Below are 18,464 nucleotides of genomic sequence, written 5' to 3'. Positions count from 1 at the left end.
AGTGTCCTGATTAAGGCGCCTTTATGCACAATAACCCAATATGATGGAGCAGCCACAAAAAGGCCTAGTAAAAGTATTTTAACCACTGAAATATGTTATTGTGAAGTTAGAGTATAAAACTTCTGGGGGTTTTTCTCTCTGATTATATGTGACCAATCCAAAGTAGAACAGAATTGTGAGGTGGAAAGAAAATTACATGACTTTTTGTTTTAAATATAGCAAAAAATTTGAGTGGTCTTTATGTGTATTCAGCCTTCTCTGCTATGGGAACAATAAAAATAAAGCAAAAATACCCAGCCCAGCTGTTCATAACAAAAACTTGGCTAAGCTGAACACATACTCATGCTAGGATGGAAGTTCAGATTTAAATCGTATTGAAAATGTGTGGTAAGAGTTGGAAATCGATGCTCACAGAAGCTCTTCTTTTGTGCTGTTGGCTCATTACAGAAAACACATGGAAGGCTTTGTGACTAAATGCAAGACAATATTTTCACAAGCTATAGATGAGAAGCCTTAGAGTTTAAGACTCAGTTTCAGAGGAGGTGCTTTGTGATCACTCCAGTTATACAACATTCACATTATATCCTTTCCCAGGATATTGTCCTGCTGTCTACTTTTTAAATAATACATAATAAAATGAAACATAAGCAAAAGACCTGAGAGCTTTTAGCTTTCTCTGGATGTCGGAATTCTTAGGCTCTGGCAAAATTGCCTGACCTAATCTGTATCTAACATTACAAACACACAGGGAAACATGGCTTCCTTGACATGGCAAATTACTGAAAGCGTTCAGGGATGTGGAAAATGTCAGTAAAACGTTGAGGATTGAGGTCATTGGAGGAGGCGGTGCATGAGACTATCATCGTTTCTCTGCGTACTGATGCTCTCAGCTTTTCTACTTAACAGGCAGGCATCTTGTTTTATTCTGGTGGCTTTTTACAAATTCAATTCACACCCCAGCGTGTGCACGACGCTGAGGTTATCCACAAAGTGGGGCGAGGGGAGAAATGACTGCTGATTCACTCCATGTTGCCTTTTTCCTGCGCTGAGTGGTGCTTCTTGGAGGGTTTTACAGTCTCTAAGCTCTCCTCTTTTTTTTCTTCGTCTTCTTCTTCTTGCCGAGCCTAAAATAACTACAGTCAAAGCCCCCCTCGGATCCGGCTGAGGCGCCGGGAATCCGTGTCACAGGGAAGATGATGGAGGTGGCAGCTGCTAAAAACAGATCAGCTCCGTCTTTTGCTGACTGACTGCTGCTTTGCCTATCTCGTGAGAAATGAAGCGCTTTTATCGCCGTCATTTTGACTGAGAGAAACCTGGAAAACTTGGGGGAAGGTGGAGGGATTTGGAGCATTTCAAAGCTTGCCTAAAAGTCAGAGAGATTTGTTGTTTTTCTTTTGTTTTTTTTTAAACAGTCACTCACAGACTCCAGTTCCAAAAGGTGTTTCTTTATTTGAATCATCAGAATCCACTTTGCAGGGTACATCTCGAAAACATTTCGATGCATTGGTGTTCAGCAACGACTGTTTTTACAAAGTAAAAAAAAAATTAAATCCTTTTAACACAAAGAAGATCTACTGTAATTAGAGACAGGAGGAAATCTCAGTTTGTGCTGATATTGTAGTGGTAAACAGTTTCAGAGAAATGATCTTAAAAGAATCCTCTGTATTCCCTTGCATTTTGATTGGCTAGTACCTCACAACATTTGGATTGGCCTGAGCCTTGCAACATCAAGTTACTTACAATTATTTGCCAACATCCATTTATTTTTGGAGCCTTTTTTCTATTTTTTATTTTTTTTAACGTCAGCTCACTCGTACCGCATGTCCAGAGCTCCGACTCAGGCTCAGGTCACAAAACAAGGTTCCCCTCTCATGGATGCACATCATGCTGAACTATTGTTTAATCAGTTTATACGAGTGAGCGAAGAGAAATACAGAAAAAAATAATAATCTGTTCTTGTGAGTATAAATTTCTTCCAATAACATATCTAGTCCACAGACAGCTTACAGAACAATAACATTGGTCCTTTATTAGTTTCAGTACACTTATTCTCATACAGCGGAGCTGCTGCGCCTCCTGCAGCCGCGTCCTACATCTAAAACCTAAAGTGGCCCGACTTTGCTTTGTGCTCAAACTCATCAAAAAACCACCATTAACAGTCTTATATGTGATCCGCCAGCAAAGCTAAGTACAGTACGTGTTGACTTTATGGAAATTAAAAGCAAGTAAATAAGCGTACCTGCATGTTATTTTTGAATATTTGGAAACTTGAGAACTTTCTCATGGTTTGTTGACATTCATCTCACTTCTAACAACACAAGCCTTACTTGTCTTTTTTTTTTTTTTTCCATTTCTAAGACTGAAAATCAAATGGTTCAGTGGCAGCAAGGCTCAAGGTGTGTGTACGTGTGTGTGTGTGTTGGTAATGCTGGAGCAGAAACACTACAGAGGGAGCACTGATGGCCCTGCTGCAAAGAAAACTGGTATTATTGGTTGTAAACTGGCACTGCTCAACAAGGTACCATGTGGTGCCGCTGAGAGGAAAAAAAGTGTCCCTCTCCAGCTGCCATCTTCATCACTGAGCGGCTTCAGGGGAAAGGTCTGACGAAGGCGAAGAGAGAAAAGAGAAAGATTTGATTGTTTCACTAAGATGATTCAGGCAGTTAGAGTGTGCTTAAAGTTTCCCAGGTGGCCATTTGTTCCCTCTTATCCCAACATGTCCTCAGTTCAGACCCTTCCCCACCATCGCCGCCGGCAACGAGGCTCTCACTTCTCCATCAGGGACAGCTGGATGATTCGCTGAAGCTCCTCTTCCTCCTGCTGCCGCCGGAGGTCCGCCTCCTCCTGCTCCCGGGCCGAGATCTCCATGGCGATGCGCAACTGCTCGTCATAGGTGCAGCTGGGCGGCTGCTTTTTCGAGGGGGTGGAGCAGAGGCTGGAAGCGGGGCGGGGCTTGTGCTGAGGCGTCCTGGGCAACATGGAGGGAACAGCGGATCAACATATGGGGACATATTTTGATCAAAGCGCAACAGACTAACTACTATCTTAGAGCAAACTGGCAGCAAACAACAATAACTGTAATCCAAAAACAAAAATGTAACTAAAATTTTGGCAGGATTAAGTTTAAACATTGTGATATCAGATGAGAAGTCCTGAAGCAAAGAGAAAATTCATAATTAATAAGTTTCAGATATTTAAAATGACCATTTAGAAAATATTAATCTAACTATTTGAAAGTATTTTTCTCTTTTGATGCGACAACTCAACACGAGGCAACAAGCACCAGGAAGTCAGGAGGACTTTTAAAAACCAGACCCCTCAACAACTCATCAGAAGAAACCCAAGAATAAGACAGATATGTAAGCATCACAACCTTTGATTGACTGTCTTACGTTTTAGTCTGGAAATTGGAGGAAATGTGAAAATTCTGTTATTCTGTTGGTCTGAAACTGGATAAAAGAAATAAAAATCAGGATTTTTCTATATGTGGTTTCACAAAAATCGGACAAAATCTCAAATGTCACCAAACCAACAATATCATTCACATTACTGAACCTTCCTTCAAGCTATGCTTTTATTATTATCAATAAAAATATAATTGTTTTTCATAGTTTGCCTGGTTTGTTTAGTTCATGACTAATATTTCAAATCAGTAGATGCATGTAAATGATTTGATTTGTCACAATTTTACATTTTGATTTATAGATTTTTCCCATTAACCTTTAATGAAATGTTGAGGAAAATTACAAAACTGACATCTGATCATCCTTTGGAAAGCAAAATAATTTCAATAATCTTAAATAGATTATTGAAATGTTTGCATAGACTATGTGACTGGTTCACCTAATCACTGTGCGATATTATAATTCAATATAGCTCTAATAGCCATAATAATGATGATGTAATAGTGGATCAAATGTACAGTGCCAAACTTTGATATATCCTCAAGTGGGCGGAATATGAAGAGATTTTCTGAAGCCCCATGTTTACATTCTGTTCAAAATTGTGTTTCTTCAAAGAAGAGGTGATGACGCCAATTTCAGTATCATCAGAATCTAAAATCTGATTCATTTTAAAAGCTAGACTATTAAACAGAAGCCAGTGAAAGAGGTGAGAGTGAAAGCACAGCAGCCTGCGCATTCAGCTCCACACAGGAACGACTGATAAGGACAACAGACTAAAGTCAACTGCAGGAAACTCTCATCCCTCTCTCCCAAACACACTCTCCCAGCAGCGCTGTGCAGATAGGAGATGAGAGAAGAATAGCAGGATGGATAAGATAATAGAAAAGGGGAGGAGAGCAGCAGAATAGAGGATGTGAGTCAAAGATGGAAGGAAGGAGCTGCAGTAGGGAGGAAAACACACAATGGTGCCTCGGAAGATAGTGAGGAAAAACAAAACGCGACAGAGGAGAGGATGTGAGATGCGGGGATACGGCAGGATATTTCGCCTGCATGCTGACAGACGTGGAGATTTACATTGTTTTTGTTGAAGGATTTCAGCTGTTTTGAAGATGAAAGCTTCTGTCCTGTTCTGTCCCATTTTCTATTATTCACCCAGGCTTTGATTTGACTTCTGCCACTCCTATTATGAGAGGGTTTGCTGAAAGACATAGATGTTGATGGTGTTGAATTTTATCATATTTGAGAACCACAAAACCGAAACATATTGAAAATATTAGATCGAAGTAAATAACAATAGCCTGAATGTTGTTTTTACAAATGCCTACTTGTATCACAAAGAGAGTCTGTGATGCCACGTCTCTCTAAAACACACAGAGCAGCCCATATACAGGTGAAGCGCTGTGAAATAATATGTAGAGCCTTTAAACAACAAACAATGATGATGATGTCAAAATGATATGAAGAAAGATGTGCATTTAAAAAATAAAATTCCTCTAAGGTTACAGTTTAACATCCCAGTCATGCCTTGTTCTTAAAAAAGACTAAGTCTCTTGTTTCCTCTCAGCTACTCATCCCTTTAGGATTTTGTTTTTCTTCAACTACCAAATGCAGTATTAAGTTTTCAACAAACCATTATCCTTTACCCAACCTTGCCCTCACTGTTTCAGTAAGTTAAAGGTTCCTCTCTGTTCAGCTCCATGCCTTCCATCTTCACTGTTATTTTGGTCATGGGCTCAGGTCTGTCTCTCTTACCTTTTTCTACCTTCTCTCCCCTCTTTCAATCCTTATATTAACCACCCTTTCTGGTCCCAGCAGAACTACTTCCCATTTTTGAAAATTTTTAGCTCTTTAAGTCTCTGCTTTTTAAAAGTGGTCATTTGGTGGACAGGTAGGCAGGACTTGCCAAAGATCGCTTTTAAATATTGCTGGTGCCATTTTTTTCTGTCTCCAAACTAATGAATATTTCTCCTAATTTCATCCTGTTTTCTTGATAAATCTGTCAGTAAATGTTTGATTTCTGAGCTCAAGTTGGAGCTGAACACTAAACTCTTAATGCTAAATACAGACACCTAGTGGGAGCCACAAGTTTAAACACTATTAATAAAATTAAAGGTTATGCAAATTTATGAATTCCTCTTCCTCCATGTGATCCTACTGCCATCTGTAGAAATATACAGATTCTCTGTCAGAAACAACCAATCAGAGCCAGCAGGGAGGTCTTAGTGTTGTCAGTCATACTCTTGATTGTTTGCTCAATATACTAATGAAAAAGAAACAACTTACCATTACAGGAAAACTGTTTATTGGTGGCCATTGAAACTAAGCTGAGGATTCACGGAAATCTTTGGTGTGAGGAGCTAGCGGTAGCATAGCAGAGAGCAAGCAGGAGGGTGTGTCCGACATGTACACAAGCATGATTGACAGCACTAAAACCTTGCTCCTGGCTCTTAATGGTTGTTTTTGACTGGGACTGATGGCAGTAGGACCACAGGAAAGAAGCCGAGGAGCTTGATTTGTCTCATGTTATACTGTCAGGACTTAGTGACAGTTTCAACAAATACCTAAAATAAATATTGCCTGTCAAGGTTATACTGCAGTGAAATAAAAGTGAATCTTTTTTTCTTACCTCTCTACACGACTTGGGTCACAGGATAGGGGGTGTGCTCCTGGCTTGCTATTGGTCAGCGCTTCCCAGATAGTCACCTAGAAACAAAGAGGAGGCAGAACAGAAAGTCAGATTGCGGATGCTGTGAACAAAGAGATGGAGGGATTTTTGGAAAGGGTTCATTCTTCCTGTGGGCATTTTTCCAATCAATCCCAACTAAAGCACCATGCACACACAACATATGTACACACACACCCAAAGCATAAAGGTAGCCAGCTGGCTTGATTTTGACTCCTAAACTGAGAGTAAACCAGATCAATCCTGCCTCTAGTTCTTTGGTACACACACTATTAATGAACCACAGGATGTGGCAAATTTAACCCTTAGTTAAAAACAAACTTTGCTGCTGCAAATCAAAATAACTCTTCATCAGTTCATCTTAAAGTAAGACTGCGGTTTAAAACTCAGTTTCCTAGTGTAGAAAAATGTACACAAATTCTACATAAAAGATGTAAGTATCATCCCGTTTTAATATTCCAGCTGTTATTAAAGGACTGATCATATTATTGAACAGGAACTGAGAAGTCTCTGAAAGCACGGCACCAAACCTCCGCTGTTCAAACGTTCTCTCATCCTCTCAGCTTTGTTTCTCACCTACAGAAACACATTAGAGGATGTTCCCTGACCTGCCTCCCTGAGACTATTTATATCCCTGCACCCCAGAAGAAAACCGGCGACTATCAGGAGCAGGATCTTCAGGATTTAAGCACAGGCCTCTCCTTAGGCAGCTGGAAATGTAAAGCCTCTTGGTTCCATACCGCAAAGGCAATTTATGTTGCTTATTGATTTCACTTCGCTGTGATTGTTTGTATTTTGAAACCGAGTGCTATTTGTGTACTCAAGCACACACAAATATTAGAGTCTTCATTGACTTATTGTTGAATTTATTCCTGTAATTTTAAGATGGGGAAACAATCTCCGTCATGACTGATTATGTGCTATCAGTCTGCAGATACATACAATACTTCAACCGTGTTATTTTTTCCAAACATACAGCAGAGATTATATTTTTAAATAATGTGATTTGATGTTGGTGTCATGTGAGGCTGACACAGATTCAATACAAAACAAAAAAAAAGTGACCAAAACTTAAAAGTAAACCTAACATTCAGTTCTTCAAATTCAATTTCATCTACGGAGCCTGCATTTCAACTTTACTGGGATTTGGCTATTTGTGTTTTAGGTATTATTTGAACTTTTCGAATGCCAGTCAGCTGCTATGGGTTGTGAGAAAAAGAGAAAAAAACCACCTAGTTAAACATTACAGCGGTCCTATTTATTTCACAGGAAATAACAGTCCAAGATGATGAGCAAAAGCTTACAAAAGATCAAATCATAACTAACATAACACAGCCTCTCCAATATGTTGCCACCATGAGTTGCACAATTTTAAAAATTCCAATTGCTCTAAAATTTCAGTTTCTGTGAAAAAGTAGAGAATCTCCCATCCCTCTTTCTGTCAAACAGTTTTAGTGGAAAGTTGGTTTTGTTTATCTAAAGTTCAGCTTGTTATGTGGATGAATGAATCTCACAAATATGAGTGTGCCATATTTTACATTTCAAATAACTTTGTACCCCTAGTGATTATTTACCGGTTATAAATTACATATAAACATTGTTTCAATGGCTCAAATACATTAGGTTGATCTATGTTTGCATACATGGCGACACATATGTAGAGGTACATCTCAAAAAATTAGAATATAGTGAAAAGTTCATTATTTTCTGTCATTCATATTAAAAAGTGAAACTCATATTATATAGATTTATTACACACAAAGTAAAATTCACACATATGTGGCTGCAGAAGTTAGTTTTCTAACTTCAGTGCAGCAAAACAGACAGTGTTCTAAAAACATGGCCATCAGGGTGCGCTATTTTGCTTGCTACTTCAGGAAAATCATTGTAATACTGTTCAGGAGAATTGACTTCCACCTTTAAACATCAAACATGTAATTTATGACACTGCTTAGTTTTTGAATCTAATGTTGACCATGTTTTTTGACGGGGATAATTTGCTCATGCAAAGAAAAAATATTTCTTTGGTCTGACACTTTAATTCTATGGTATACTTTCTTACTGTTGCTGCTGCCTTCTTTGAACACTGCAATAATAGTATTTATTTGATTGCTATGCCCTCCCTTAGTTTTGAACAACAAAAGTACGTCAAGCTGTGCCACTTATACATTTTATAAGCCTGTGATAGAGACAAAGTGGAAAGATTTGTAGTTCTTAAAGGGACGGTGAGTAAGGGGACAGAGTTGGAGATAAGCAAACATTAAAAAAAAGAATCAAGGATGACTCTAATTGTTTAAAGTTAGGATTTTTATGGACTGGATCTGAAGTGGCTCCACTGCCACAATGTTGTCTGCAAAGCTCCATCAGTTTTTTTTTCTTTTTTTTTTTTTTCTACAGGAGGCTAAATGAACTGCAGTCACAGCAGTATATAGCTCATACTTTTAGCAGTAAATGGCAGGACAGGTGAAACGTCATATCATGTAGTTAAAACACGCAAACCCCACAACATCAGTGAAACTGCTAAATTTACAGAAGAAGCAATGAATCAGCATATTTCCATTTGGCAAAAAAAACCCAACAAAAAACAAAAAAAACTGTACAAGCACTAAATTTGATATAGAGGAATGTAATATGGGATAGCTAAAGACGTATTCCTTCCAGCGTTACCGCCAGAAAGCTCAAGGAATTCGCAGCGGGATCACCTGATCATATTCGGATCCGGCCTCCAGCAGACTCTGCTGTATAGCAAACTGCAGTAAGTCTTCTTCCTCCTCCCTCATGCTGTCTCTCTGTTTGCCTCCTAGCATGGTGTATCCAGGCGGAGGCTCAAACACACACGGGGGAATCTCTCCTGCTCGGCACGACACTGTTCCACAAGAGGAGAGTGGGGGGAAGGGGGCAGAGGTCAAGAGATGAGCGGGAATGTTATCAGACTTTAAAGGACACTGAAGGAGAAGAACAGGAAAAGGAAAAACAGAGGAATATATTCCTAAGCCAAACATGGAGAGATCAAAAGTTAATAAAGGTTGGAGTATTTGTTTTCTCTTTCATGTACCGCACTTCCGGCACATCACAGGACAACTGCTAACTCAGAGTGCTTTCATATAAGGAGCCGTATGAGACGATAACATTGGGGATCCTCAAAGAGCCGCCGTCAAATTAATTATTCCGCTGCCCGGCACAGATGCAGATTTACACAGTGCTGATGAGGTTCTGATTAAATAAAAGCAGGACATGATCCAGCAACACAAAGCACAAATCTGTCCAGTAAAATCTAGTGGTAAAAAGAGCTCACATCTTCCTCATCAGTTACACTTCGTCCTGCAAATAGCTCCAGTCTAGGAGGCTCCAGAGGAGGATGCAAGAGAGATGAAAGACTTGATTGTTAATTTTTGCAAGAGTATTCATAGCCTTACATTTTTTCACAGTTTATTACTCAGAGATCTTACTGTATTTTACTGGGATTTTATATGATTAAGAAACACAAAGTAGAGCATAATTGGGCTAATTTCACCAATTCTTCTCCGCTTCAGTTCAACTCCCCCACAATCCTGCACTGCATCACTACAATTGTCATATGACCAAACAAAATAGCACATGATGAACCTCTTCCCATAGCCTTCCAGAAACAAACAACAACAAGATGGAAATAAATAGCAGTTGTTACAATCGGCCCAGTTTTATTTAGATATAAATGTTATCTAAATAAACTCCCTATTATTATTAAAAAAAACACAGTTCATCTTTCTGTAATTTTCCATAAATCCAGCTGTCCTGTCAAACACAAAACACGGGTCAGAGATTAACTTTTGATCAAATTTATGGCAGGGTTAGGTTATAAAACAACATCGCAAGCTTTGAATATCACATAGAGAACTGTTTGATCCATCATCTGAAAACAGAAATGGACAAAACTGCAAACCTGTTTAGAAAGCCTCTGCTGCTACCAGCTAAGCTGACGGGCAAGGAGAATATTAACTGAAGGAATCAACCGTAGTTACTCTGGAGGAGCAGTAGAGATGACAACTCACTGATGGTGCACTCCACAAAATCTGACAAAGAAAGCCATCTAACCGTTTACCACAAGCCGTGTTGTGAATGAGGCAAATATGAAAGAAAAGGAGTTGTTTAGGCCTAACTGCAAAACAGTATTTGTGTTGTTTAAACTAACACTGCACATCACCCTGAACACACCATTTGGAGGGGTGAAACATGGCTTAAGCAGAATCCTACTGTGGGAAGTGGGAAGCTGATAAGAAAGTTAGTTGGAGTTAAAACAGGCAAACACTGGAGGAAAATCTCAGAGGCTGCAGAAGGCTAAATCCAACTGAGCTCGAGCTATTTTGCAAAAAAAAAGTGTGGCAATTCAGCATGCCACACTTTTCAGATTTTTATTCATAAAAATACTGTTAGTCTAGGATAAATAAAAATCCCTTGCTGTTTTTGACCAAATGTGAATATTTTGAGTAGTGACAATATCAGTGGTTAACACTTTGATATTTACTTGTGGAGCTAGAGCTGGAGACGCTGGAGGAGTCGCTGCCTGGAGATGGAGTGTCTGTCCTCGGGGCGTCCCTCTGGCCATCCCCTTCCACTCCGATTTCGTTGTCTGGACGGAGGCCGGCCCCCTCCTCGCAGCCGTTCAGGTTGCTGAAGGTGATCCTGGCGTTTAGTATGTGGTACAGGGGGATTTCTGCAGGGGGGAGAACATTTTATCCGTCAGCTTCCCCTCTCAGATTATTTTGTCCATTCCATATCATCTGTTCATTAAATATTCATCACCCTCTCTCCCCGCTCAGTTTAAGCAACCAACATTTTAACCCCCCCTCCCTCCTCCTGTTCCTTCATTCAGACGTCTAACTCATTCTGCGCTCACCGATCTTGACCGGAAAACCAGGCGGCAGCCGCAGAGTGATGAAGTCACGCAGCTTGGCGAACAGAGCGTTGGAGATGGCCATGAGATCGATGATAGGCACCACTTGTTCCGCCAGGGACAGAGGATGGGTCTCGCACAGCCACAACTTGGCTTTAAACCTAAAACACAACAACACACACCTGCTTACACTGACACTCCTGGCGAACAGAAACAGAGGAAACCATCCGAATCTGACTTGTGCATAATTAAAGCAATTTAGATGTTGGGATCAGCCCATTGTTTGGGCAGAGATACAAAAAGACATTGATCACATCCACTAACAGGGGCTGTCCACGAGCTGCTGAGTCATGTTCAAAGCCAGGCCAATCAATTGTTAGACTCTAATTTGTGCGATAATGAACACAGAACTGAGAGGCAGCTCTGCCTCCTCCAAGAATTAATCTCATCATGTCCTGTCACTTTTTATTTAGCAGCGATGAGGAATGTAAACGACATCGGAAGAGGACCAACAGCCCAGCAGACGCAGGAGGACTGTTCACAAAGCTGCTTCTATTTTCCTCTTTTCTTGTTCCTGTTTGCACATTTTTCTTAAGATTCCCCTCCACCCCCCGGAGATACTGCAATATTCTTCCACTTCATGTTTTATTTTGTGTTTTTAATATAGTGGAGTGACAACAAGGTCCTATGAGTCATCCATCTCAACCTGCCGGAGACGGAGCGCCTAAATGCCTGACTGCACCAGCTCCGCAAAGCGCCAACACTGTGGTATCTATAAATATGCGTCTTTGGTTCTCTCTGTTATCTGTCATCCACCTCAGGATTGTTGTGGTCAGCTGCTACGAGCGGTTCGTTTTATACCGGCCATCATACTGTCAGCTCTGGCACTTTGCAGAGAGCGGCTCGGCCCGCCTGCTTGTGTTCCTGTCAGTCTGGCTCACCTCTGGGTCTTGGTGGTGAGCTGGCACGGGTGGCCGATGTCCCTCAGCGTCTGCTGCGTCGAGCTGGGGTTGAAGTACTCCTCGGCCGTCAGGGCGGCGGGGTTTGTCACCACCGGGGATGACATCTGTGTCACCAGAGCCTGGAGAAAGTACAGAAGAAATACACAGTGAAGCCAAGTCCTCACGAATCGAAAGAAATTGCTCAAAGTTCCCAAAATTATTTGGCTTTTCTAAACTTACTTCATGTGCTTTTTGTTCCTGATGTTTGTTTCCCTGCAGTGACACACACACAAAAAAAAGAGTTTGGACACTACTCAGAATGTGGCAGAGCAAAAGGTGAAGTTTACATTCAGATTATTATTTGTGTAGAACTTGATCGGTGATAGGCTCACAGCCTAAAAGACAAAATTTATCTTTAGTATTTTTAAGCATCTTTACCAAGGTTGTCAATTTGTGTGGAGAATGAGGTATATTGTTTTAGAGAAAAAATATATTTTATAATGTAAAAGTTCATAGTGCTGACCCTTAATCGGTGGGTAGCACAGATTAAAAAAAATAGATTTGACTGGCTGATAATTGTTATTCCACATCTATGCCATATTCCAATATTTTCGTCCCCGAGTCTCTTTGTTCAGCTCAGGGGATCATGGAGATCCTGGAAAACATCTCCTGATGTCAGATGAGAGTCTCTCTGGTCATTGCTTTAAAAAACTTTTGTATTTGGTTCATTTCCTAGAAGATGGTTTGACTAAATCATATAAGTACACGGCTGTTTAACATGAAGCCTTTTAGTGGTCAGATTATTGTCGTCTCACTTCAATAAACATTATGTGAAAAAAAGCTATTTGAAAGGCAATGATGGGACATCCTCAACAGCTTAATGAAAGCTTCACAGGGAAGCAAAAACTAAAGAGGAAGTTTCTCATGTCAGGTTTTACTGAAGCTCTGGATCATTTAGAGCTCTAACGGTGATCTTCATCTCTGCAAAGTGGCTTTGATGCCACTTTAAATTTCAGGATTAAGAACGCCACTGTACATCTACATAAGAGATTTAAAGCTGCTCAAAATATCTGCAGAACAAACATCAAAGTGGGGGGGGAAAAAAGCTTTTGAGTGGCGTCAGGGGAGAAGCGGGAGAGTGGAAAGCAGTAGCGACGAAAAATGAGTGGGAGTGGGAGATTACAGAGAGTGTAAGGAGGGAGGTGTGAGTCATAGAATCTCTCAAAGCGAAACAAATTAAAAAGCATGATCAATATTTCAGAGCAGGCTGCACGAGGGCTCTCTAGTCCACAACGCTGGGATTTTACACCCCGCCTGTCCATCCACAGACAGGAAGATGGAGGGGACGGTGAAACTACAGGGGATCATTTATTCCCAACAATAAAAATCTCATCAAACATGAGAGACACAAGAACAGAGAAAATGCTGGATGGCATGCACTCACCACATTGTTAGAGCTCATGTGTTGTTCTGCAATCCCGAGGAAGTTCTGCAGTGGAGTCCTGCCGCCTGCAAAGGGACAAACAACAGTTCAAACAAATTCAAAAGCAAAAAAACAAAAAACAAAACAAAACAAAAAACTCTTCTTTTATAACAATGAGAAGAAGCCTGGGGCTCATTATCTCCACCGCAGCTGCCCAGAAAGTTATTTTCCTCTATACTGGATGAATAGTAGAAGAAGCTACTTTAGCCAGCATGAGGAGGCTGTAAAGCAGCACAGAGAGAGTAGAGTAAATCTGAAGTGCTGTCGTTGATTCGGGCGATTTGAGCTCAACACGTCAGATGATGAGCAGAAAGAGGAGGAAACCTTTACATCTGCTCCGTTCAGGAGTCATCCTCTCAAGCTGATCCTGTCCTGTTCTATATGTATAAAAGAAAATACCGTTAACCGAATGATCCTTATGATCAAAAGGTAGACCGTGCTTTTATACCGAGTTCAAAGATAGAAACAGTCGATCCATGGGAAAATTTATTCAGCCTCCATTTTCAAACGGCGTTGAGATAATAAGCAGCCAGTTTTGCAACTGTGTGTAACACTTGCAGCCTTCACTTGACACCCACGTGTCCTCTTATAAAACAGACAGAAAGCATCTTTTATGGAGAATATTCACATCCTTACCATATGAAACATGTTTCACAAGTGCAAGTTTCCTGTGTAATATATGCAGTCTGAGCAAAACACAGTGAGTTAGTGGAGAAAATCCACTTAAGTAAGGAGAAAAAAAGAGAGTTTTTTCACTAAACCAAGGAAGAATATTTTGAATCTCTTCTTTCAGTAGAGACAGAAACCCTGCAAGCTCCTGCTGCACCACGTAAATGTAAATGTTATAAAAGTGGTGCATTTTAAAATTGATTGTTGTAAAAATTACAAAACACGCGTGATCCAAATAAATCCAAATCTAGATGAGTTTGGGGCTGCCACTTAAAGAACTTCGGTGTAGAGAAACTGGTTGGACCAAACTCTTACTACTCTAGTAATCTAAGACAGCATGCAATAAATTAGCAACTGGTTTTATTTAGACAACCACAAGAATTGGAAGGACAGCATTTCATTTGTAGCTGCAGTCCTAGGCAGGACATCTATATAAAAATTGGCAGTAAGTTGCAGGTTTGCATGATTAAAAGTTCGTAAGTTTGTTTTAAAAAGGCATAAAGTATCTTTTATGGACAAAGATGGCCCTGAAAAGTCAAGCACTTTCACAAATTACATACAGTTTAGGCCTGAGATTTTCAATTAAAATGTAAAACATTCCCAGTCATATATATCTAACATTTGCCCACTTAAATAGAAATTATAACTTTATGTTTGAGGAAATCTGCAACACTTAAAGGTGAAAGCTAAGTCGCAGACAGGATGTCGTATATTTGCCATGCTGCTTTGAAAGCCGGAGGAGGCGACATTGTCAGAAGCGAAGCAGAGGTGAGACAAACCTTTGGTCATTCCAGAATGCAGACTTTACATTTTGTGAAACTTTAGAGACACTGTGAAGTCATTGAACTGGTTCTGATAACACTTTCTTCCTCCTGCATAGCAGCAGAATGCAGGTGAGGATGTGACCTGGGAGACCAGGATCAACCTTCACGTCCTCTTCTTTCAGAGGAGCGTGGGGCGGCTGATCTCCGCTGACAGTCTCCCTCCTGGGAGGGAAGCTGGCTAATCTTGTTTGATTAATGATCTGAACCAGAAAATGAACGAAACGCAGCCTCAGAGAGAACGTTGCGACCTGTTAGGCTGTGTCTCTGGGTGATCTTATTGAGCCCAGCAGCTTATCGGCAGGTCTTTCATCAGGGATGTCACTGCGGCTAAGGCTGGGGGTTACACTGGTGAAGCCATAATGTTGAAGGCAGTCAGCTCCTGGGGTTTACTGTGCTGTAATCCTCACAATGAGTTAGTTACCTTTCGTCTTGTTCTTGTTCTGATCCGTCAGATGGTCAGTTCTGGTCCTGGTGATCAGCTCAACATTGGATGCTGCATAGACCTGAGGGGAGATAGGCAGCATTAGAAAATACTTAACCTAATAACGGTGTGTCTAATTGTGTTTTGAATAGCCAAACAGGATTTTATCCTTATTAACTGCTAAAAAATTAAGGGTATATTCACACCTGACAGTCTGGTAGTTCAATTAGGAATAAAATTGCAACATTTGGTGCAATATGCGTTCAAACTGCACCCTATCAAACAAACCAAATTCTTCTTCTTCTTCTTCTTAAAAAAAAACCCTGTTTTCCCCACTCGCCTGTGGTGGCGCTGCACCAAGAACCACTGAAGGAAACAGCATAAAGACCTCTGAAGAAGACGAGTAAAACATCGCTCTTCACAAAGTGTAAACAAACATGGAGTGACATCAGATTTTAATCGTTGTATTATTTCTCTATTGTTGTCAGTAAAAGATCCCTCTAGCATTAGACTCCTGGGTTTGCTTTGGATTTACTGACCCAGAATGCACTGCACTATAGTCCACTTCCTGCTTTTGGATTGGTCTCCGGTCTGCTTGGCATTCACATATCCATTCAAACTGTGCCAGAGTTCTCTGAAACCGAACTGAGAACTAGGTCTGTTGAGTTTGCGATTCTTGTCTGCATCAGAGTTCGATTACGCGTTCACACCTCCCCCCAAAAAAACAGACGTTCAGGACAAAAACTACAATTTGATTAAACCAGACCAAACAGGGCTGGTGTGGATGCACCATAAATTAAAAGATGAGAAGATTCTGACTCTGACTCAGAGTCAGGAACCATTGTTCAAAGCAAAAGATAATAGTGTGTTCAGCAGCAGAAGTTGCCTGTTTCTATTTGGGACTCTAAATCAATTATGCTGAAAAAGAAGCAATTTTCAAGCATCAGGACTTTAAAGTGTTTTTAAAGCACCATCGGCAGATGGTCCAGGGCATCTGACATGACTATCAGTTCCTCCAGGGAGGTCAAAAGAATAACAAAAAACAAAAGGGTTCAAGGTAATGCCTTTGTTTTTTCGGGGCCATCTGGAGTTTTATGTGCTCAGAAAATTTCATGTGGATTCCTGACCGTCATTTGAGGGTGACAAATTTGTCTAACTCTTAAATACCGAGATGGTCAAGTAACTTTTGGAAGTCTTCACTGTGGGTTAATGAGGACTTTGATACCATGAGACTGAGCATCAGGTCAGAAGCGGTGAGAGGAAGGTGAGCTGTCTACGCAGCTGTCACTCATACCTTGGCCTCATATCCATTCACTGTCTCCATCTTCTCGCTCCTCCAGCCCAGGATGCCAGTCTTGTTCCTGCAACAGAATCCAAATAAGTTTCCTGTGACCTAAAATTTAAGCTCAAAGCTACATGAAGAAATAGTAAAAAAAAAAAAGAAAAAAAAAGAACACGCCTGTATAATTTATACAGAAATGAATTATGCAACAGTGAGAAGGATTATTCTCAAGTTTAATAACATTTAAGGCAGAGCAGCTTCAGTCTGATGCTTCTTCAAGCTCCCTGTACTGCAGCCACTACCCCATTGGTGAGACATGCAGCTTGAAAATATTGCCTCCATTGTTCCTGTTTGCCGTCAGTGAAAAACAGCGGCTCACTGTGCAATTAGGAAACCTGTTGAGCAGCTAGTGAAGCATTTCTCATCTTCATCTGCTTAGTCCCTGTGGACCCAAGCAGAGGTTTCAAGGATGGTTATCCCCTTCATCATTATTCCTCACATCTGCAGTAATAGCATAAACACAAGAATATTTAGATAATAAAAATAGCAGCTAATGTCAGTAATAAGAATAGAACTGTTAATGTATCAGTTAGCCAACTGCTGTGGTCCTAGCCTATTCAAAGCTTTTCCATTAGCAGCCCTCTTAAGTCAGCTCACTACTTTCCCACTTAGTATTCAATTCCCCCACAGGATGATCTGTAGTATTTTCAAAAGAATATATTTAGTCCTGTGTTTGTAAAGATTCACAGCTTATGATACGACCACAAACCTGGAGTCGCTTTGGTAGTTAGTGAATTCATACTAACAAGTTAAGGAGGCCAAAATTAGCATTTCATAATCAAACATGTTGTGCCAAAACTAAAAACAAGACACTGGTATCAGGACAATCTATCTATTAGCTCTAAAATATTGATGTAATTTACTTTTCAGAGTTTTAGATTTTTTATTCTGATGATTTAAAGGTTTTATTTTTCACCTTAGCCTGCATTATGTCATATCTAGGTTAGGTAGCAGTTCACGTATCATTTTTACAAAACTCCAACAAAAGGGGTACAAACTGGAGATGTGGTAAAACAGACAGCGTCAGCCATCATGTGATGCAAATTGATTCTCCTTCATGCAACTTGTCTAAAAAAAAAAGAGACTAAATGTGTTGTGTTTTCATTGTGCCCTTTAAAGTTGCCGCGTTTTTAAACATAGATATAATATTCATTTTAGTGAATTATCAGACTGGGACTCAGTTACGACAAATGCCTAATTAACTGGAATTGGTAACAAGGACAAACAAATCCTCAGTGGATCATCCCTGCTTTACAGACCTTGTATAAAGACACAAAACAAGAAAGCAAAATGTTCATTCTCCTCAAGGATCCTTTGTTGTTTTGAATAATTTTTAAACTTATTCCTATTGTGTTCTCTGTTTTGTCGTCGTTCAGTTACTCATTCTGTGTCGGAAGAGAAAAGAAAATGCCATGCAAACCTCCAAATGTCCCTTTTATTTTAGAAAAGTAGAAGCTAAAGTTGAAGAAGGAGAGACGTGACCTCTTTGAACTTCCGTAAATTTACTTAAAACCTGAAACCAGAAAACTGCAGCGCTGTAGTTTGTGTGCGTGACTGACTGAAGATAAATAAACTCCAGAGGTAGATGGTCTGTCTGGGCTGCTTTGACAAAGTGGTTCACTCTGAAGCATCATAAACAGATTATTGGCATGTAGACAGGAGTGCTGACTGTGGAAAATGCAGAGAGGTGACTCTAAGGTGGAAGTCTGACAGGGAGACGATTACCCTCTGCCTGCTCACTTCACCGAGCCGTACTCTCTGTCCTTCTGCTCACTTACTGTTTATCTCTTAACATTTACTCTTCCTCTCTTTCCATAATTCATC

The 18,464-nt window shown here is 40.3% G+C and overlaps 1 protein-coding gene across 3 annotated transcripts in view; it reads right to left on the bottom strand.

The window, feature by feature from the left end:
• Positions 1 to 1,429: 1,429 nt before the first annotated feature.
• ankrd13b (ankyrin repeat domain 13B) overlaps positions 1,430 to 18,464 on the bottom strand; it is a 46,918-nt gene continuing 29,883 nt past the window's right edge. Inside the window, exons 7-17 of one of the 3 annotated variants that reach the window (XM_032545727.1) lie at positions 16,593 to 16,659; positions 15,299 to 15,380; positions 13,346 to 13,410; positions 12,142 to 12,174; positions 11,902 to 12,041; positions 10,964 to 11,121; positions 10,592 to 10,780; positions 8,790 to 8,953; positions 6,031 to 6,107; positions 4,479 to 4,602; positions 1,430 to 2,968 (exon numbers count right to left, since the gene is read on the bottom strand). In XM_032545727.1, the coding sequence (XP_032401618.1) occupies positions 2,888 to 2,968; positions 4,479 to 4,602; positions 6,031 to 6,107; positions 8,790 to 8,953; positions 10,592 to 10,780; positions 10,964 to 11,121; positions 11,902 to 12,041; positions 12,142 to 12,174; positions 13,346 to 13,410; positions 15,299 to 15,380; positions 16,593 to 16,659 (1,180 nt within the window). In that variant the 3' untranslated portion in view covers positions 1,430 to 2,887. Of the gene's footprint in view, positions 2,969 to 4,478; positions 4,603 to 4,850; positions 5,933 to 6,030; positions 6,108 to 8,789; positions 8,954 to 10,591; positions 10,781 to 10,963; positions 11,122 to 11,901; positions 12,042 to 12,141; positions 12,175 to 13,345; positions 13,411 to 15,298; positions 15,381 to 16,592; positions 16,660 to 18,464 lie in introns of those variants that run through there. The other 2 variants (XM_032545728.1, XM_032545729.1) reach the window with 2 other exon arrangements.

The sequence above is a fragment of the Xiphophorus hellerii genome, chromosome 18 (assembly GCF_003331165.1).
Source record: "Xiphophorus hellerii strain 12219 chromosome 18, Xiphophorus_hellerii-4.1, whole genome shotgun sequence".
NCBI classification, from domain to species: domain Eukaryota; kingdom Metazoa; phylum Chordata; class Actinopteri; order Cyprinodontiformes; family Poeciliidae; genus Xiphophorus; species Xiphophorus hellerii.
The sequence above is the reverse complement of the archived record's forward strand: the minus strand, read 5'-3'. Positions and strand labels throughout refer to the sequence as shown.